Consider the following 21,412-nt stretch of genomic DNA (forward strand, 5'->3'; position numbering starts at 1 on the left):
GAAGCTCTAGCTCTGTAGCTGGGCCAGGCCCTGAGCTTAGCTTGGGGGTCAGATGGGTCTGGGTGCTCTGTGCCTTCCCAACTCTGTGATCCCAGGCGACTCATTTCCATTCACAGCCTCACTCTTCCGATATGAAACAGAGCTTAATGAACCAACTCCACAGACAAGGAAACCAGGAAAATGCCTAACTCAGGGGTTAGGGAAGCTAACCTAGGGAAGTTCTGCTTAAGCCTCCTGGGGATGAACAAATGGACGCCTGGCTCCGAGTGTAGGTGGAGAATCTTTATTCAGCAGCAGGGCTGCTCCAGGAACCAAACTCTTCTCCAACTGTAGTTCCAATTGCTTTGCACCAGATCCAGCTGTCGGGCCCTGGAGGAAAGGGGATGACTGTGGTGGTGGGGACCCCCAGAGCCTGGATGGGAGTGGAGGCTCTGAAGGCAGCGGACTGGTAGGGGCAAGGTTCCTGGGTGAGCTCAGGGCACCCAGGCCATCTCAGCTGCAGCCGGTACAGGCAACATTCACACACAGCTCACAGTCGTCGTTAGCGATGGTCCCTGGGTGGAGGAAAACACTTGTCAGCTGAACCTGAAACATCTGTGGTCCAGAGAGTCACTGACCAGGCAGCCAGAGAAGGCCTGCCTCTGAGAGGGTCTGAGGGAGGGGCCTGGTATTTTTGTCACAGGTTGAGAGCAAGAAAGTTTAAAAGCAGAGTGAGAGGCTTGGGCTCAAGTCCCATGTCCTGTCCTCCTAGCAGTGTCTGGGCGAGTCACTCAAACCCTGCCTGAGTTTTCCTGCCTGCTCAACAGACAGTGTCAGCCTGGCCAAGGGGTAGTGAGGATAGCAGGCAGGCAAAGGGATTGACCCAGGGCCTGGTACTTAGTAAGTGCTCAGTAAATCCTGGCTACTAGAGATCATACTAAGTGAAGTAAGTCAGGCTTCCCTGGTGGCTTAGAGGTAAAGAATCCCCCTGCCAATGCAGGAGATAAATGCTCAATCCCTGGGTTGGGAAGATCCTCTGGAGAAGGAAATGGTAACCTAATCCAGTATTCTTGCCTGGGAAACCCCATGGACAGAGGACCCTGGTGGGTTACAGTCCATGGGGTCACAAAGTGTTGGACAGGACTAAGAGACTAAGCAACGGAACAACACCCATCAGACAAAGACTATCACCACAGAACACCACTTCTATGTGGAATCTAATTTTAAAAAATGATACAAATGAACTTATTCACAAAACAGAAACAGACTTACAGATACCCAAAACAAACTTATAGTTACCAAAGGGGGAATGAGGTGGGAGGGATAAATCAGGAGCTTGGGATGAGCGTATACACACTAGTATACATGCATGCGTGCTCAGTCACTTCAGTCGTGTCCGACTCTGTGACCCCATGGACTGTAGGCCAACAGGCCCCTCTGTCCATGGGATTCTCTAGGCAAGAATACTGGAGTGTGTTGCCATGCCCTCCTCCAGGGCATCTTCCCCACTCAGGGATCGAACCCATGTCCCCTGTGTCTCCTGCACTGCAGATGGATTCTTTGCCCCTGAGCACCACTATATATAGGACAGATAACCAACCAGGACCTGCTGTACAGCATAAGGAACTTTACTCAATATTCTGTGATAACCGATATCAGAATCTATAGGTTATAGATTAACCTATATAGATATAGGTTATAAATTAAGGTTACAGAGAAAAGAATCTGGAAAAGCAAGAGTGAATAGATGTATATGTATAACTGAATCGTTTTGTTGTATACCCAAAGCCAATACAACATTCTAAATCAATGATACTCCAATAAAATCGAAAGGAAAAAAAATAAGTGCTAGCCAGTTCCTGCATTCTCCTGATCAGCTGTTTCATCCCGCACATTTCAGCTTAGATGTCACCCCCTCTTGGAAGCCTTTCAGATTCCCTTTCATGTCCCCAGACATGAGCCATCTCTCTCCTGTGTCCCCGCTGTGCCTCCCTGGTCGCCCCATGTATTGCAGTGATTTTTATGGATCCTTTTCCAGTGTCCCTTCCCCCCACCTGTTAAGTCTTGGAGGAGGGCTGATTCTCCCAGCCAGGTTGCTAGGGACTGAAGGGGCTCCTTGAATGGCTGATTTCAGCGCCCTAGCCGGGAAGGGCAGGGGCTGAGTTTCTTGAATCTCCCTATTCTCAGCCACTAGGTGCTTAACAGAAACCTCATGAGGTAGAGGACCTGGGGTGCAGGGAGGCGAGAACATGAGGGTCAGGTGGCTCCGTGGGGGAGGGTGGACTCACTCAAGGCCTGGAAGATGCTAGCTACATCCTTAGAGGCACAGATGGGCCGGAGGTCCAGCGGCAGGGCCGGGTGATGGCACACAGAGGGCTGGGGACTCTGGTCTTGCAGGCCGGGGCTGGGCACCCATTGACCCACCAGGTCATTCAGCTGCTTCACCGATTCCAGCTGGACCTGGAAGCCTTGGTACTGGAGGAGGAAGGAGACCTCAGGCATCACAGCCTGAGCAGGGAAGGGGGCAGGGTGCTGCCAGGAGACCAGGGAGCATCCCTGTTCTCATGGAGTTGAAAAGTTGAGGCGTGGAAGACCACCTGGCAGGTGGGAGGTGCTGCCTGACACTTCACATCCCCCTGTGCCACAGGCGAACTGGGAGATAAGGTTGAGCAAGGCTGTGATCATGGCGGTTCAAGGCATGGGCTTTGGAGACGGGGCTGGGGGGGACTTTGATTCAAATTCCACCGGCTGCCCGTCTCTTCCCCACTCTGAACCTCACCTGACAGAGACAGTCACACTCCACTCCTCCCAGGTGCCTGGTACCCAGGCACCACCATCCCCCCACCCCTGTAACTGCGTGATTGCCCCTGAACCAACATGGAAAAATGATGGCAATGCCTAGTCCAGCTGGTTGGCTCCAAGGCCAAGGCTGCAGGGGGAAGCTGACACACCCCACCTCAGAATTTCCTTATTCCTTCCCCAGGATGCCCAGTCGAATGTGCTACCCAGGAGCCCAGTGGCAGCTTGCCACAGTGCAGGTAGGCCCTGCCTCCATCGATGGACTCCTTTTAGCCTCACAGCTGCCCTTCGAGGAGACCTGCACCCCCTGCTGTCTTCTCCTGGGGCCTTTCTGTATGCTGGGGCTTTCTCTTCCTGGAGCAGTCCCGGTCCCTGTGCCTAGATCCCTCCTGCTCATCCTGCAATGTCAGCTCAAGTTAACTCTCTGAGCAAACTTCTCTGGTGGCCATCATCCCCTCTCCACCCACACGTGGGAGGATACACAGAGTCATGGGAGCATTAAAGAAGTCTCCCTCCCCTTCTGGGCTCTTCAAGGGCAGGCACTATGTCTGATTCCCCATCTGACCTCTGACCGGGATGGGCTCTTGAGGAGAGCAACGCAGAATGACCATATTTATTGTTATCATTACTGTCATCGCTGTCATTGGCGTTCTAGCTGCTTCCACCCACCTGCTCTTTTGGCCCCTGTGGTGTGATTGGGTGTTGGGCTGAGCCCTGGGTCCTGGACTGTCCTTAGTGAGTTTCCCAGCATTCCCTCTCCATCCCAGCCTCTCGCTGTGGGGACCTTCAGGACAAACCTGGATGTAGACTGACTGTGTGCCCTGCAGCAGCATGAGGAAGACCAGGGCAACCGCACACAGCAGGTACCCTGACACCGCCCTGCTGGCCATCTCGCTCTCTCTGTGTCCCGCCGCCGTCCACCTGGCTCCCACCTGCTTCCTCATCTGGCAGCTTTTTATAGGCTGGCCTCCAGCACCCTGGTCACTCATTAACTGGCCAGCCAGGGCGGGGTTGACAGCTGGCTGGCACCCTGACAAGCCCAGGGCCCACTCCTAGGACGGGGGTTGGGGCTGATGGGGGTAGAGAGGCCCAGAGAACACAGGAGCATGATGCTGGGTTAAGCGCCTGCCTTGTGTGCAAGACATTTTGCAGGTGGAGTGAGGGGAGACCGTTTCATAGCCAGGGAGAGCGAGGCTCCAGAGGTAGAGCACCTGGTCTCAGGTAACAGGGCCAGTCGATAGTAGAGTGGGGACTCAGGCATCTGCCCCAGTTGAGCCTAGGGTTTTTCCTCAGGTCAAAAGGTGCAGGCAGACAGGTGGGCAGATATCAGGCTGACCTCAGGGTTCTCCATCCCTAGATCTTGTGTCTCTCATCTCCTCTCCCCAGTTTTATTGAAGGACCATCCTTGTGATCAGTGCCTGCCCAGCCCCTCATCCTGCCTCTGCTGGCCATCTCCCAAGTGATGGGTACACCTGGGCCTGGTATCGTCCATCTCACCTGTCGATGCCTTTTAGAAGCCGAAGTCCTAACCTGGCCTGGAGGAAAGAGCACCTGCTTTGGGAACAGATTGACCAGGGTTCAAATCCTGATCCTGCTGCAGCCGAGTGATCTTGTCAAGTCGCATCAACTCTAACTGAGCTTAGTTTCCTCTTCCATCACAGGGGCATTGTGACAGGACCCACCACATGAGGCTGCCATGAGAGTGATGAGGCTGGCTCCTCCTGAGCTCGTCCTTGTCTGGGGGTAAAGCATGCCACTGAAGGTCCCTTGATCTCACAGCTGCCATTCGAGGCAATGTGTGACCTACCATCTCCGTGATGGAAGGTTGGGTCAAAGTCCGCAAGGGCGTCATCACCACCGCCAGCCAGGACAGCTGTCAACAGTGCCCATCCCATGTCTCTGCCCTGCCAGGCACGGAGCCTGGCATGCAGGAGGTACTCCATGCTTAACATTGAACTGAAGCCCAGATAGCGCATCTGGGTATTCCGGGCCCACTCTCCAATTTGTGGCTAAAATCTGATGTCACTGTGTTTCCTAAGGCTGATCCTTTTTGCAAAAGCTTAATCCCATCTCATGCTTTCAGGGCTGCTCCCCACCGGTCTGCATGCTCATCCCCTTCTTTCTTATCTTGGGATGAAATGGAAAAAGTTTGAGTGAACTTTGGTATTCCCATTGTCTTGCTTTGAATCCAGACTTTGGCCTACTCTTCTGAGTACAAAGAATTTGATAGACTCTTACATGACTTCTTATCTGTAAACCGAAATAACCGTCAGAAGCAACAACTCTCTTCTCAAACACGCAGGCACCATGCTGTTCTATGAGCAGAATCCCCTTCAATCTGTTGCGACAGGTATCACTGTTGTCTTTCTTTTACAAATGAAGTTCATTTTACAAGCCCAGCGAGTTCAAGCATGTGGTGTGTGCAGCACGTTTTCTCTCTGGAATTCTTGTCTCTGCTCAGCTTATGGGAGAAAAAAGGAACATGGGCCTTGGAGATAAGGAGATCCATGTTCAAACCCAGACCCCAGCACTTCTGAACTGTGTGACCTTGGGCAGCTTCTCCAAGTCTTCATCAGTAAGTGGAGGGAATAATGGACCACCTCCCGGTGGCTATTGGGAGGAAAACCTGGACAGTCCCATCCCAAAGGAGCCCATGACTCTCCCTTTCCCCAGAACGTGCTTGGCCCTTGGGGCCCACATTGTGAGTCGTGGTCTCCCCGCCTGCCTCTCCTTCCCCATGGCGGCCTCCCTGATAGGCCCCACCTTTGAAGCTGCAGCTGCAACACTTCCGATCTTCGAATCCCCCGTCCCCGCTCTCTCCATCAGGCAAGCTCAGCCTCCCTGGCCTGGCCCCAAGAGACAAGGGCCAGCCTGTAGTGTTTAGAGGATCCTGTGTCTGTGGCCTTCTTCCCCTCTCTGTCTTCCCCCTCTGCCAGCCAGGGACGTGCCATTCTTTCCCTGGGAACAAGGTGCAACTTCCCCATCTGCCTAGCCTGACTCAGATTCATATTTCAACCCTGTTCTTCCTAATCTCTTCACCAATCCATCATGCCACAGACGCACACCCCTGCCACTGCCCCCATCAGCCGGCATGTGTTGACATTTCTCAGGGCACTGCCTTCTTGAGGGACATGGGAAGTGACTGTCGGGCCAGCCTGGACTCCGGTCCCTGTGTGGAAGCCTCGGACGTGGAGACAAAGTAACAGTTTGCCTCTGTGTGTTTTAGGGCTGCTCCTCTCTCCACAATGGATCCCCTGCCCAGTGCCCACCGCCACAGTCCTCCATGCCCCCAAACTGACTGTTTCCCAGCAGCATTTGTCACAGCTGACCATGCCATCACTCTTGGAATAAAGCATCTTCTTGACTTGGCTTCTAGGACACATGCTCTTCACTTTTTCTGCCAGTTTCATTGGCCCATTTTCTCAGTTTCCTTGGCTGTTTCTTTCTTCTCTTCTTGACCTCTAGAGCTTAGAATCCCCAGGGGCTCCAGAGCTCAGTCCTTGGATTACTGTCCTCTGTCTATAATCACCCCCTTGGGGATCTTCCCCAATCTTAAGGACTTGAATGCCATAAATACCCTAGCCTGACCTCTCCCCTCGGCTCCAGACTCATTTATCTATCTCCTCAGCATCTCCCAGAACAGGTGTGGGTACTATCATTCATCAAGTTGCTCAGGTCAAAAGTCTCGGGGTCATCCTTGATGCCTGTCTTTGTTTTAATTGCCAAATTCAACTCATTAACCAATCCAGTTTATTCTACCTTTGAAATGTTTCTGGACCCCAACATGTCTCACCATCTCCATTGCAAATGCCAAGGTGCAAACGATCATCATTGATCATTGGTCTCATGGATTATTGCAAGCACTTTGTATTAGAATTCTCCAGAGAAACAGAACTGATTCTGTTAAATATTTATATATATTCTCTTCTCTCTTCTTATCTGTCTTCTATTTCTGTTTAGTTGTTCCATCGTGCCTGACTCTCTTGCAACCCCATGGACTGTAGCCTTCCAGGCTACTCTGTGCATTGGATTTTCCAAGCAAGAATGGTGGAGTGGGTTGCCATTTCCTTCTCCATCTTCTGTCTCTACCTGTCTAGATTTTATTTACTTTAAACAATTTTTATTGGAGAATGGTTGATTTTCAATGTTGTGTTGGTTTCAAGTGTACAACAAAATGAGTCAGTTGTACATATACATATATCTACCCTTTTTTAGATTCTTTCCCCATAAAAGTTATTACAGAGTATTGAATAGAGTTAACCTGTACTATACGGGCTTCCTTGATGGCTCATCTGGTAAAGAATCTGCCTGCAGTGTGGGAGACCTGGGTTCAATCCCTGGGTTGGGAAGATCCCCTGGAGAAGGGGATGGCAACCCACTCCAGTATTCTGGCCTGGAGAATTCCATAGACTGTATAGTCCATTGGGTCTCAAAGAGTCAGACATGACTGAATGACTTTGATGGAGGTTCTTAATAGTCATCTATTTTATATATAATAATGTGTATATGTTGGACTTCCCTGGTGACTCAGCAGTAAAGAACTCACCTGTCAATGCAGGAGACATAAGAGACTCAGGTTTGATCCCTGGGTTGGGAAGATCCCCTGGAGAAGGGGATGGCAACCCATTCCAGTATTCTTGCTTGAGAAATCCCACAGACAGAAGGGCCTGGCGGGCTACAGTCCATGGGGTTGCAAAGAGTCAGAAACAGCTTAGCTACTAAACAGCAACAACAATGTGTATATGTCAGTTTCAATTTCCCAGTTTATCCCTCCCTCCCTCTTACCCCCTGGTAACCATAAATCTGTTTTCTACTCCTGCAACTGTTTCTGTTTTGTAGGTAAACTGTGTAGATTTGTTTTAAAAGATTGGCTCAATTTGCCAGCTGAGGGTGGCAAGTTTGAAATCCATAGGACCAGTTGGCAGCTGGAAATGCAGATGCAGTCGTGTGTCTGAATTTTGAAGGTCAAGCCAGCAGGTGGGAAATTCAGGCAGGGTTTCCAGGTTGCAATCTTGAGGCAGGATTCCTTCTTCTTTTTTGGGAAATCTCAGTCTTTCTAAGGCGTTCAGCTGATTGGATGCAGCCCACACACATTATTCACTTGAACTCTACTGACTGTAAACATTAATCACATCTGACAAAAATATCTTCACAACAACATCTAGACTCATGGTTGATCAAACATCTGGGCACCACAACCTGGCCGAGAACTTTCCAAACAGATCTCTTTCCTGTCTTCAGGCCTCCTTGCAGCAGCCGCCGCAGTGATCCTGTTGAAATCTAAGACCATGTCTCTCTCCTGCTTGTTGAGCACACTAATGATTTTCCACTTTACTCAAGGTAAAATTCAAAGGCTTCCACTGGCCCTGAAGGTCCCTTTGGCCCCCTTCATATCTCTGAACTCATTGCAAAATTCTGCACTTCACCCTCTTGGTTCCAGCCACACCAGCTTCCTTGTTGTCACCCAAACATGTTAAAGGTAGCTTACCTTGGAAGTCTGCTCTTCACTCACACACTTATATGGCTCTCCTGTCACTTCCTCCACGTCTGCTTAAATGCCACTTCCCCAAAGAGATCCCTCCTGACCATCCTACCTCAGAAAGCCTCCGCATCACTCTGGTCCCCTTACTTTTTTGTAGCACCTGTCATATATGAGCATTTCATTTCTTACATTTCTCTTGCCACTAGAAAGGAATTTGTCTGTTTTCCGCAGACAATATCTGGCACGTGAAAGTGAAAGTGAAAGTTGCTCAGTCGTGTCTGACTCTTTGCGACCCCGTACAGTCCATGGAGTTCTCCAGGCCAGAATACTGGAGTGGGTGGCCGTTCCCTTCTCCAGGGGATCTTCCCAGCCCAGGGATCGAACCTGGGTCTCCCACATTGCAGGCAGATTCTTTACCAGCTGAGCCACAAGGGAAGCCCAAGAATACTGGAGTGGGTAGCTTATCCCTTCTCCAGAGGATCTTCCAGACTCAGGAATTGAATCGGGGTCTCCTGCATTGCAGGCGGATTCTTTACCAGCTGAGCAGGGAAGTCTATAATTGGCACATATCTGGCACATAATTGGTGCTTCAGATCAGATCAGATCAGTCACTTAGTCATGTCCGACTATTTGCGACCCCATGAATCGCAGCACGCCAGGCCTCCCTGTCCATCACTAACTCCCGGAGTTCACTGAGACTCACATCCATCAAGTCAGTGATGCCATCCAGCCATCTCATCCTCTGTCGTCCCCTTCTCCTCTTGCCCCCAATCCCTCCCAGCATCAGAGTCTTTTCCAATGAGTCAACTCTTCGCATGAGGTGGACAAAGTACTGGAGTTTCAGCTTTAGCATCATTCCTTCCAAAGAAATCCCAGGGCTGATCTCCTTCAGAACGGACTGGTTGGATCTCCTTGCAGTGCAAGGGACTCTCAAGAGTCTTCTCCAACACCACAGTTCCAAAGCATCAATTCTTCGGTGCTCAGCTTTCTTCATAGTCCAACTCTCACATCCATACATGACCACAGGAAAAACCATAGCCTTGACTAGACGAAACTTTGTTGGCAAAGTCATGTCTCTGCTTTTGAATATGCTATCTAGGTTGGTCATAACTTTCCTTCCAAGGAGTAAGCGTCTTTTAATTTCATGGCTGCAGTCACCATCTGTAGTGATTTTGGAGCCCAGAAAAATAAAGTCTGACACTGTTTCCACTGTTTCCCCATCTATTTCCCATGAAGTGACGGGACCAGATACCATGATCTTCGTTTTCTGAATGTTGAGCTTTAAGCCAACTTTTTCACTCTCCACTTTCACTTTCATCAAGAGGCTTTTTAGTTCCTCTTCACTTTCTGCCATGAGGGTGGTGTCATCTGCATATCTGAGGTTATTGATATTTCTCCTGGCAATCTTGATTCCAGCTTGTGTTTCTTCCAGTCCAGCGTTTCTCATGATGTACTCTGCATATAAATACCTATTGAATTGAATAAATGAATAGGATTCAAAGATTAACTCCACCAAGCACTAAATGTTCTACTTCTCTGAGCCTCATTCATCTTGTTAGCATCTTCCTGTCATATGCAAGGGGCCTGGTGACTGTTCAAAAAATGTGGAAACGTTGTGAACTAGTGTTCTTAGCTGTGAAATTATTTATCAAGAAACAAAATTCTTTTTGTGCCATATGTGCACATAAATTATTCTAGGGCGTACATAATTTAATCAGCACGTAGTTGCTGGTGGCCCATTATGTTCCAAGCACTATTCTAGGCACAACGGGTACAGTCACCAGCAGACCAGACTAGGCCACGGTCCACAGAGCAGTGCCAGTTGCTTGGATGGGGGGTCAGAATGGAGATGCTGAGAACAGGTTGGATTCTAGACATTCACTGAAGTCAGAGCCCACAGGATTTTCTGTTCTTTTGAATGTGAAGGGTGAATGAAGAGAGGAGTCAAGGACAATTCTAATGTTGACCCACATCAAATGCAGCTGCCACTTACCCAAATGGGAAGGAGGGATGAGCAGGTCAGATGAGGGTCTGGAGAGTTCAGTTTGAACATGTTAAGTATGAAATGCCTACTTGACCTCTGAGTAGAGACGTGGGCCACTGATGTACATGCTGTGGTCACCAGGGAGGATCTGATTCTTAGGGTCTTGGAACTGGACTGAGAGAGGAACTGGAAGGAGAAGAGGCCAGATCCCAGGGCTGAGCTGTGACAGGGTCCTGCAGCATTTGGAGGTAAAGCAGAGCATGAGGAACCAGCTAAGCAGATGGAGAAGGAGCAGTAGGTAGAGCACCCCCCAAGAGAGATCAGTCTTCAAAGCCAAACAAAGAAACATTTCAGCTACAAGAGCCTGCTCTGTGGGGTCAAGTGCTGGGTTCACTCTGCTAAGATGAAGACAAAACTGCCACGGGATTTGACAACATGGAAGTGGCTGGTGACCTTGACAGGATCAGGTTCAGGAAAGTAGTGGACGAAACCTGATTGGAGTGGGATCGAGAGAGGAGAGGAGGACAGGAAGTGGACACAGTGAGAATGGAGGTCTGGTTCTAGACCAGAGTTCTTAGTGTTGACCTTAAAGCGTGCAATGGAGAGATGACAAATTTAAAGAAAAATCAGTGTATTGGGTCTAGCAGAAGATCCGGTATGGTGAATTGTTTAAACTGAGGTGTAGTGGTTTTCCAGTTTCCCAAATGAAATGTTGGCCTTTCCCTGAAGAAGTAGGTGACCTAGTGAAAGGTTTCATTTTTTTGCTCTGGTCAGTGGAAGACTCAGAGTAAGCTTGTACCCCAACATTAATGACACCGAAGCTCATTCAACCAGTGGCTTCCCTTTTAATCTATTGATCTATTTCCCCAGTCTACCCATATGGTACTGATCTTGCCGCACCCCCCTCACCTTCCCCACCTCCACACACACAGCCCTTTAAGTCTGTTTGTATTCTCCCCAGCTTCATTGTCTAGATGGACTGGGGGTTGGGTATGGTTTTCAAAAACGCAAATAAGTGGATCAGGGCTGCCCCCTGGTGACAGTCAAGGAACACTGCAGGCAGAGGAAGCCGACTGTTCTTGTTCCTTAGGGCATCATTGTCTCAGCCAACCCTTTACAGATAAAGGGTGAGGAGACAGACTCATTTGAGACGCAGTGGGAAGCCCCAGTCCGCATGTCTATGTCTGGCTGTGAGGGGTGTCCTGCAAACATGATTGTGACAGTCTACAGAAGGGGAAGCCTGTGAGGTCGTCAGGAAAAAGTCCCTGCTTGCTAGCTGGGGTCTGAGTTCTGTGGTCTCTAGATAGTGGATGCTGAGGTGAACAAGAGGGCCGCAGTGGGGTGGAGAGGGACGAGAAAGTTCAGGCCACAGGCAGGACCCAGTACTGACAGCAGGGCTTGGGGGCAGCCAGGGGGCAGCCTGAGGCAGCAAGAGAACCGTGGTGAAGCGGGGGACGCTGGGCCTCCAGGGTCTGGTGAAGCCTGAGCTGCAGACAGAAGCTGGCTCAGACAGAAGACTTGAGTCTTGCCCTCTTGGGAGGGGACGGTGTGCTTCTGACCTTGGCCTCTGTCGGCGTCTCTGCCTTCCTCCCCTTGGGGTCAAAGGTGTGTGTGAGCACGTGTGTGCATGCCTGCCGGCTGTGAACATGTGTATGTATGGGTGCTCTTTGTGTCTATAGGGGAGCAGGTGTGTGCACATGTGGTAGGTGAGTGTGCATGTCCATGTGCATGCGTGTGTAAGAGCACGTGATCACGAGTAGGCTGTCTGCGTAGGCATCTGCATGTTGCTGTGGGTACATGTGCAGACGTCAGCGTGTAGGCATATGCGTGTGAGCATGCGTGTGTGCTTATGTCTCTATGGAAGCGGGGTGTCCCAGTGTGTGCCAGGTGCTGGAAGGGAGGCCTTTGTCGCCTGGATGTGCACAGGGGCCGGGTGGTGGCCAGGGTCCCACCTGAGGCAGGCCTGGGCCCGGGGTTGGGGGTTCCGGGATGGAGGGTGGACGCTGAGGCTGGGGGAGCAGCCTTCACACAGCTGCGTGGAAGCTGGGGGACTAATGGAGGACCCGGGAAGGAGTCCAGCCCAGGGCAGCCGGATTGGACTGTTCTCGCTTCTTCACCTCCAGCAGAAGCCCGAGTGCTGTGGCTTTGAAGTCGGGTAGAGCCGAGGTCACACGGCTGTGGACTCCTGGGCAAATCCTTCACTTCACTGAAGGCTAGTTGTCTCGATAGTGAGATGGAAACAGCACAGCTTGGTGACCGAAGTGGGGTGATGAGGGCACAGAAAGGCCAGTGAGTGTTCACTGGGGGCTGACAATGAGCCAGCCCTGATCTAAGGGTTTTACAAGTACAAACATGTGGCTTTCTCACACAACCTTTGGTGGTAGAAAACTCTCCTTTTACAGAGAACACAAAGGCACAGAGAGGCTTATTAACTTTCTTGAGAACACACAGCTTGTATGTGGCAGAGTTCCTGAGCTGGTGTCACAAACACTATACTGACCTGTATGAGCGGTGAGTGGATATAACGCATCCCTCAAAGTGCTGGGCACATCGTAGACCCTCGATAGCTGTCTCCTCGTTCTCTCTACCCTCTATCTCTCCTAAGGGTTCAGGGCAACAGTTGAAGGAAAGAGTAAGTCCTCTTCATGATTGCTACCTCACAGAAGAAGTTCTTGGGAGTCGTGGAATCTTGATGTATCAAAGAAATGATCTGGATGTTGGTTCCTGTAACCCCACCACCAGCAAGGTGATAATAGCAACATATTGTTATATATGCTGATACATAAAGGTTGGATGTAGTCTTTCATTCAATTGACATTTATTGAGCTTCAGTTCTTTGCTGGACATCAGGGCTCAGAAATAAGGGGCTTCCCTGTTGGCTCAGACAGTAAAGAATCTGCCTACAATGTGGAAGACTTGGGTTTGAACCCTAGGTTGGGAAGATCCCCTCCTGGAGAAGGGGCTGGCTACCTACTCCAGTATTCTAGCCTGGAGAATTCCATGGTCAGAGGAGCATGGCAGGCTACAGTTCACGGGGTTGCAAAGAGTCAGACATGACTGAAAACTAACACTTTCACTTTCATGGCTCAGAAATGGATAAGACGGTCCCTGATCTCAAAGGGCTCATCATGGTCGATGAGGACAGGTGAGGTCAATACTGTGTGGCGGACGTGGGGAGTGGGGAGGCTCAGGAGGCGGCGGGAACCCCGAGGAGGCACCGCCTGCCTCCAACGAGGAAGTGGGGAGCTGTCGGCCCCCTCCAGCCCTTTGCTCACGTCTCAGCCCCGGGATGCTTCCCCAGTCCTCTCCCATGTCCAGCCTAGCACCCTTCTTCCGGGAGGCCAGCTCAGACCATGCCCTTCCTCTCCTTCTTGGGAACTCCCGCGGTCCTTGTGCCCCCTCCATGGAATCTAGCTTCTGCTACCTTGTTTCTGGTTTGGGTGCAAGGGACCCACCTCCACAGATAGCATCCTCTCCAGGGCTCAGCCTTCATCTCACATTCCTCAGAGACTCGGTGCTCAGGTGGCCCCACACAAGCCTGGGGCACATCATCTTTACCGATGCTCCAGTTGGGGGTTCTTTGTTTGCAGCACCAGGGTTGAGCCGCTGAGGAAATCCTAACTGCTGAGTCAGGGGCCCCCGCTTTGCCAAGCAGGACTGAGTTTCATTAAGTGAGGATGAAATACAAATTCCCAGCAGCATTCATGGGATTGATGTCCAAGGCGCAGCTGCCATTTATGTTTTGAAATTTGCAGTTGGGGATCATTGTGAAACTTGATTGCTCGGTCTTGGGGACTTCTTAAAGTCCAACTCTCACAATAAGGCCAATCAGACTCCACCATCAAATGTCAAATAGGAGCTAATGAACCATTCACGGGCTGGGGAGAGAAATCAGGCAATCTCTTATTTCGGGATTATCCCTTCCAAATATTGAATCTGAACTGTAAGCAGAATTTGCTATAATTGCATCCCCCTCCTCGCGGGTATGGGGGATCATTGGCATTCGCTTTGTGTCTCAGCTTTCTGGAGAGAGGCTTGACAAGCCGACCCGCTGCTGTCTGGAGGCACGTGCTCCTGGGGCACTGTTTAGAGACAGAGTGGGCAAGGCGTGCTGGGAGTCTTCAGCTCCCTTGGCTGAGTCGGTTGAGCCTGATGTTGGCTGGGTGTCCCTAGGTGCCTGTATGGCAGCCTCTTTGTAGGAGAGAGTGGTCCCCAGCAAGGAAGGAGGACACCTTCACATTGGCTCCACTGGGAGCCTGGCTTTGGCTGCAGGAAGGTCATTCTGGCTCAGGGACAAGGGAATGTGTCTGTTGCATTGGGATCTGCAAAGGCTACCCGCTCGGCTGCTGCCCTGTAGGCTGATGCCCAAATACGTATGTTGCTCTCTGACTCCCCTTTGAAACATGTGGCTGGGTGACTTTGGTTATAATAGATGGTTTGCCATCACTTTGACCTGGGACAGTGCTGTGATATGGGAGGCATTTCTTTTCCTCTTGGTTTCTCTTGGAACGGAGGGTAGCAAGTGGTGAGCCACTCCCTGCGGCAGAGGTGGCGGACCGTCTGGCAGTTTCCTCTCCCCTGTCAGACGGCACAGTCCTGGCTGGAAAGCAGCTGTCCGGCCAGCGATGTGCAGTTAGGCTTAGTCACATGGCTGGCTTTCATCACTAAAACGTGAGAGGCGGCGATGTGGGCTACTCACACTCCAAGGATCTTAAGGGGCAGTGCACCTTCTCCACCCCAATTTCCCTCCTTTACTAAGTGGTTTCGGGTGATGACAAGGCTCAGCGGGATGAGCTCACAGATGGGAGGAGCCAGAGTCCCTGAATCACCCACGCTCAGGCTAGGCACCCGTAAGTGGAGTGCATTTAACCGTTCATCCCTGCCTGTAGCTGTTGTCATGTGAACTTGGAGTAACCCCTGTAAAGGTGGAGCGTATTGGTCAAATCAACGGCCTCACAGCTTGTGGGATCTTAGTTCAGCAACCAGATACCTGGGGCCATAACAGTAAAAGCACAGGGTCCTAACCACTCTGGGAATTCCCTCATTATTTTCTTGAATCAGGTTTGCCACAAAATTAAAGGAGATTTCCCCTGGCCCCACATGGGCATAGCCTGTCCCATGATCACCAACGCTCACCAGAGTGTTACTGTTGTAAAACCAAGAGTGAATTGACGCTGACACACCCTGATCCCCCGAAGTCCATAGTTTCCCTTCGGGTTCACTCTCGGTGTTGTGTATTCTGTGGGTTTGGACAAGTGTATGACATCCATCCATCATGATACTGTACAGAGTATCTTCACTGAACTATTTTGCTTTTCTCTTTTTTTTAACCCCATCATGCCATGCTTGTGTGCTAAGTTGCTTCAGTTGTGTCTGACTCTTTGTAAACCTATGGACTGTAGCCTGCCAGGCTCCTCTGTCCACGGGATTTCCCAGGCAAGAATATTGGAGCGGGTTACCATTTTCTCCTCCAGGGGATCTTCCCAACCCAGGGATTGAACCAGCATCTCTTATGTCACCTACATTAGCAGGCAGGCAGGCTCTGTACCACTAGCGCCACCTGGGAAGCCCCCATCATGCCGTGAATTCTCAGGAAATGGGTTCCAGTGGCTCAGGCTCCTCTCCATGGGTCTCACAAAGCCTGCCTCTCTGGTTGGCGCAGGCTGGCACTTCCACTAAACCCAGCACCTTCCTCCTTGTCTCATTTCTATCCTGGCTCTTAGAGTGCTTACTGCATTCAATGCATTCACTCCTTCTCTTGGCAAGTATCTTGTCCTTCTCCTGTTTGTTCATAACAATGTCAGCAACACGCAGGCCCGTGTCATAGGCTCCTCCAGTTTTGCTGTGGTGACACTTACAGTGCATTCCTTTTGAACAGTCCTGTTCTTGGATGTCGACAACATCACCTTCTTTGTAGGTTCACGTGTACGTGGCCGAAAGAAAAACTTCCTGTTTTCTAAAAGCCTGGAGAACATTTAGTGGGTGCCCCTCCTCTTTCCCTTCATGTTGGTCATTTTGGTGAAATTACTGGAAGATGGTGGTTCCGGCTAAAAGGCCATAAATGCTTTTCGAATGAATGAAATGAAAATGAATGAAAGAAAAAAAAAAAAGAGTCTTGAAAATAGTATTGGGAAAAAAAGATCAGAACGTATAGGCTGAAACAGCTGTTCAACAGGGTTCTACTGTACAGCACAGGGAACCATATTCAATATCCTTCAATAAACCATAATGAAAAAGAATATGCAAAACAATATATATATTTGTATAACTGAATCACTTTGCCATACAGCAGAAATTAACACAACTTTGTAAATCAACTATACTTCAATAAAATACATTGAAAAAAAAAAGAAGCAACCGTTTAAATCCAGAGTTGGCTCCTAGTCCACATGTGGCTTAAATCAGCACCATCCTCACGGTATTTCAGTGCAGCGTATTTGGACCTCAGGGGCACCCCAGCTTGGTCCCTGCCGTCCTTCCCACGAATGACAGTGTTGCCTAAAATTTTCAAGCATCGTTGATTAACACACTAGTCTGAGGTGATACACTTGAAGGGGCAGTGTTCTTCGATACATCTTTTGACTTGTTTGCTTAAAAATGCACCACGTTACTGAAACATGCATTGTCCCAGTTCCTCTTCCATCATGATTTGGAAGAAGACTTGGCAGCAAATCTGGATGTTGGAATCTTTCTGGAAATTGTCGTCATCATATTGTCTGTCAGCGGGGGCCGGGCACCTACTCTGCAGGCAGTGGTGAGTCCTTTAGTCCTCTCAACGCCTCTGTGAGGGGTCCCTCCTGCTTGTTGTTTAGTCACTCAGTCGTGTCTGACTCTTTGCGACCCCATGGACTGTAGCCCACCAGGCTCCTCTGTCCATGGGACTCTTCAGGCAAGAGCACTGGAGTGAGTTGCCATGCCTTCCTCCAGGGAATCTTCCTGACGCAGGGATTGAAGCCACGTTTCCTGCATTGCAGGTGGATTCGTTACTGCTGAGCCACCTGGGAAGCCCCATGCCAACTTTAGAGGTGGATAAACTGAGGCTCTGGGAGATAGAGCCAGGTGCCAAGCTGGCACAGCAGGAACTGGTACAGCGAGGATCCAACTCCAGAGTACCAGGTGGGGCAGGTATGGTATCTTCTATAGGCCACATGTCTTATTGAAAAGGTCAGGCAGACGCTGCACTAGAAACCCTACTCATTGACACCCCATTGTTCCAGAAACGTTGGCTGAGGGTCTTCCCTGTGTGAGTAGGTTGCAGGGAGGCAGACAAGGTGTCTAACAGTTGAAGCTGGAGAAGTGGAAAGCCTCCTGGGAGGCTGGGGCCTTCCTCTCACGTGAGCAGGGCCAAGTGGCTGACCTGGGGACCCCCAAAGTTCCTTCCTTCTTGAGCCTATGGGCATATGTCTGACTTGTATCCAAGTGACCCTTCAAGCTGTGCCCTTTCTGCTCTAGAAAGGAGCCACGTCTGGTAGGGGCACCCACAGGGGCAGGCTCCCTGCCCTGAAACACTCCTGGAGCTGGTTTGCTGTCCTGTGCGCAAGGTCAGTGGTGGAAGACCCACATGACTTTAGAAACAGCCTGCTCTACTCCTAGGCAAGGAATCCTTTGGTTGGTAGCACAGGTTCGAGGCCCAACAGATCTCAGTTTGAATTTTAGCCTAGTTGTTCCCTAACCAGGCTTGGTCCTCCTGTGTAAAATGGGGATAACAGATTGAATCTCCTTCTCTGAGTTGTTATGATGGATGAATGAGTAATGCATTTAGTCCAAGACTGGCACAGAGATGAATATTTACCAAAACAACCAGAATTGTTCAGGTATTTTGCCCAAAGTGGTGTCTTTGGCCTTCGTGGAAATCCTTAGCATGAAGTAATAATCTTGATAACATTTGTTTGGCACAGACTAGGTGCCAGACTCTGTTGTAAGAGTTCTAGGTGTATTAAGTCATTTAATTCCTATGTCAGCTTCATGAAGTGAGTATTATTATTATCTTCATTTCATAGATAAGGAAATTGAGGCACAGAGAGGTCTGTCCTGGAAATCTCTGAGGAGGTTCCATAAGGCTATAGGCTGCTCAACAGGAGGGTGGTTTGGTTTGAGATGGGGAACCCATTCTTAACATCTACCAGAGCAGTCTTTTTAAAACTCTATTATGTGTAAAAAATATATTTTTTGGCTGTGCCCCACAGCATGTGGAATCTCAGTTCCCCAACCAGGGATCAAACCCTGCGCCCTCTGTGTTGAAAGCCGGGAATCTTAACCACTGGACTGCCAGGGAAGTCCCTAGCAAAACAGTCTTAATGATATCCCCAATATTTGTGAGACCACCTCACAGTAAAGTGAGTATTTTTTTAAGTTACAAATTAAGAACTCTTGTCCTTTGTAAGACACTGTTAAGAGAATGAAAAGACATGCAACAGACTGGGAGGAAATATTTGCAAGTCCTATATATGTTAAAATATTTGAATCTGGATTAAATAAACAACTTGTGAAAGGCCATAATAAGAAAACAGCTCAATATTTTACAATGAACAAAAGATTTGAACAAATACTTCAACAAGAAGATAAACAAATGGCAAGTAAGCACATGAAAAAAATGTTTAACATCAGCTGGCATGGTTGTAGTGCAAAGTAGGACCACCCTGAGATACTACTTTATACCCCTTAGAATAGCTGGAATTTGAAAGACTGACTACACTATGTGTTGGCAAGCAACAGCTCAAACACTGCTGGCGGGAGTGTAAAATGGTACAGTCCCTTTGGAAAACTGTTTGTCAATTTCTCGAAGAGTAAAATTCGCACCTACCTTATGATTCCAGCCACTGCTAGATAACCACACCCAGGTATTTATCCAAGAGAAAGGGAAGGACAAGTCTACGGGAAGACTTGTATCTCAATGCTCACAGCAGCTCTAGTTGCAACAGCTCATCAAGTGATGGATCAACAACTTTGGTACATGCGTGCTATGGAGTACTCTCCAGCAAATGCTGTTCCATGTGGATGAATCTCAGAATAGTTAGGCTGAGTGAAAGAAGCCTGGTAAAAAAAAAAAAAAAAACAAAAACAAGTAGATCTCTGCTGCTAAGTCACTTCAGTCGTGTCTGACTCTGTGCGACCCCATAGACGGCAGCCCACCAGGCTCCCCCGTCCCTGGGATTCTCCAGGCAAGAACACTGGAGTCGGTTGCCATTTCCTTCTCCAATGCATGAAAGTGATAAGTGAAAGTGAAGTCGCTCAGTCGTGTCTGACTCTCAGTGACCCCATTGACTGCAGCCCACCAGGCTCCTCCGTCCATGGGATTTTCCAGGCAAAAGTACTGGAGTGGGGTGCCATTGCCTTCTCCGAGTAGATCTCTAAAGTCCCATTTATATAATTCCAGGGAATACAAATGAATCCATAATGACGGGAAGCAGGCAAGTGGTTGCCTGGGGGTGAGGGGAGAGAGGGTTGGATTTCCAAGCTGGGAAGACATATTCCCAAGACAAAGGCCCATAGGCTCAAGAAGGAAGGAACTTTGGGGCTCACCAGTTCAGCTGCTTGGCCCTCCTTAGGTGAGAGGATTTCATTTCCTTAAAGAGGAAACTTTAAGGGAGGAGGACATATTTGCCATCTCAAGTCTGGGGGTGGTTTCACAGGTGTATATATTTGTCAAAACCTACCCAATTCTAAGCTTTAGCTATCTTCAGGCTTTAATGTTAATTATACTTCAATAAGGCTTCCCTGGTGGCTCAGCTGATAAAGAATCTGCCTGCAATGTGGGAGACCTGGGTTCGATCCCTGGGTTGGGAAGATCCCCTGGAGGAAGGAAAGGCTACCCACTCCAGTATTCTGGCCTGGAGAATTTCATGGACTGTATAGTCCGTGGGATCACAAAGAGTCAGACACCACTGAGCGACTTTCACTTTATACCTCAATAAAACTGTTAAAAGTGAGATTTAAGTGTGATGAATAAGGGCTTGAAGAGTTACTAGATACCCTGACTGACTTAACCCAGGGTCTGATGCTTTTAAGAAATTCTTTTTTTTTTTTTTTTTTCAATTTTTAAGTTAAAAAATTTTTTGGCCATGCCTGCAAGGCATGTGGGAGAAGGCAATGGCACCCCACTCCAGTACTGTTGCCTGGAAAATCCCATGGATGGAGGAGCCTGGTAGGCTGCAGTCCATGGGGTCGCACAGAGTCGGACACGACTGAAGTGACTTAGCAGCAGCAGCAGCAGCAAGGCATGTGGGGATCTCAGTTTGATCCTCGAGCAGGGATCAAACCTGTGCTTCCTTGTGTTGGTAGCATGAAGTCTTAACCACTGGACCACCAGGGAATTCCCTGGGGAATTATTTTTTAAAAATTAAATCTCCAGTGAAGGGCAGGCCCTGTACTAGGCACTTTCACTTCGTTCTCTCAGGACCTGGTCAGAGCCCATGCAGCCAGTGTCCCTCTAAGGTGCATGGGGTGGGGGTGAGGATGCTGCTCAGAGCTCACATGGGGAAAGCTTGGGGAGATCTCGTCAGATTTCCAGCTTTCCACTTTCCAAATGTGTAGTTTCGGCTCTTTTAGGGCTGGTTCTTCCTTTGAACCTGACACCTCTCCCCTTGGCTCACTGCTATTGCTGTGGAGCTGTGTTCCTTAACTTCCTCCTGGAACGATGGGAGGCAGAGGAAGGATCAGCTCTCTGTCGGCAGCACCAGCCTACCAGTTCAGAGCTGAGTGAGGTGAGGAGGGCAGGGCCCTGGAGACGTCTCTGCCCCAGGCCGCATGCTCATCCTTTTGAAACAGCCCTGGGGATGCTCAAGCATCTGTCTCATGCATATTCCAGCTGTCTCCTGAGGAGGCAGACTCGGCAGGCAGGCCAGGAAAGGGAGGGACGGTGCATCTGTTCATGGTCTGGTGCTCTCGTTCTCCTTTCACAGACCCAAGTGAAGATTTTAAAAGATGCTCAGAGATGTTTGCAATGGAAATCACTGCTGGGTCCCATCCCCAGTGTCTTGGTGTGCGTGTGCGTGTGCGTGTGCGTGCATGCGTGTGTGTGTGTGTGTACACAAGCCCAAGGCCAATGCAACTTGGCTCCCTACCTCCTCCCATGATGCAGGTGTGAAAGCCCCTCCTCTCCTGGTTTGGCAGTCTGTTGGGAAGGACCTGCTGGACTGTTGGATAAAGGCTGGCTAACCAGGGATGGA

General features: G+C 49.7%; 1 protein-coding gene across 1 annotated transcript; it reads right to left on the reverse strand.

The window, feature by feature from the left end:
• Window positions 1–438: 438 nt before the first annotated feature.
• GUCA2B (guanylate cyclase activator 2B) lies at window positions 439–3,694 on the reverse strand. Its single transcript, NM_001205816.1, has 3 exons — window positions 3,576–3,694; window positions 2,268–2,454; window positions 439–554 (listed from the first exon to the last, which is right to left on the reverse strand). Exons 1-3 carry the CDS (start codon window positions 3,666–3,668, stop codon window positions 493–495), a joined length of 342 nt encoding a protein of 113 aa, NP_001192745.1. The 5' UTR covers window positions 3,669–3,694; the 3' UTR covers window positions 439–492.
• Between the last annotated feature and the right edge of the window lie 17,718 nt (window positions 3,695–21,412).

This window comes from Bos taurus, chromosome 3 (genome assembly GCF_002263795.3).
Source record: "Bos taurus isolate L1 Dominette 01449 registration number 42190680 breed Hereford chromosome 3, ARS-UCD2.0, whole genome shotgun sequence".
In the NCBI taxonomy this organism is placed as follows: domain Eukaryota; kingdom Metazoa; phylum Chordata; class Mammalia; order Artiodactyla; family Bovidae; genus Bos; species Bos taurus.

Excerpts from the sequence above, each read along its gene's own strand:
- GUCA2B (NM_001205816.1), bottom strand. The coding sequence starts at position 3,668 with ATGGCCAGCAGGGCGGTGTCAGGGTACCTGCTGTGTGCGGTTGCCCTG. Across the intron at positions 2,455-3,575 it reads CACAGTCAGTCTACATCCAG|TACCAAGGCTTCCAGGTCCA; the intron begins GTTTGTCCTGAA and ends TTCCTCCTCCAG. Across the intron at positions 555-2,267 it reads TAGCATCTTCCAGGCCTTGA|GGACCATCGCTAACGACGAC; the intron begins GTGAGTCCACCC and ends TCCTCCACCCAG.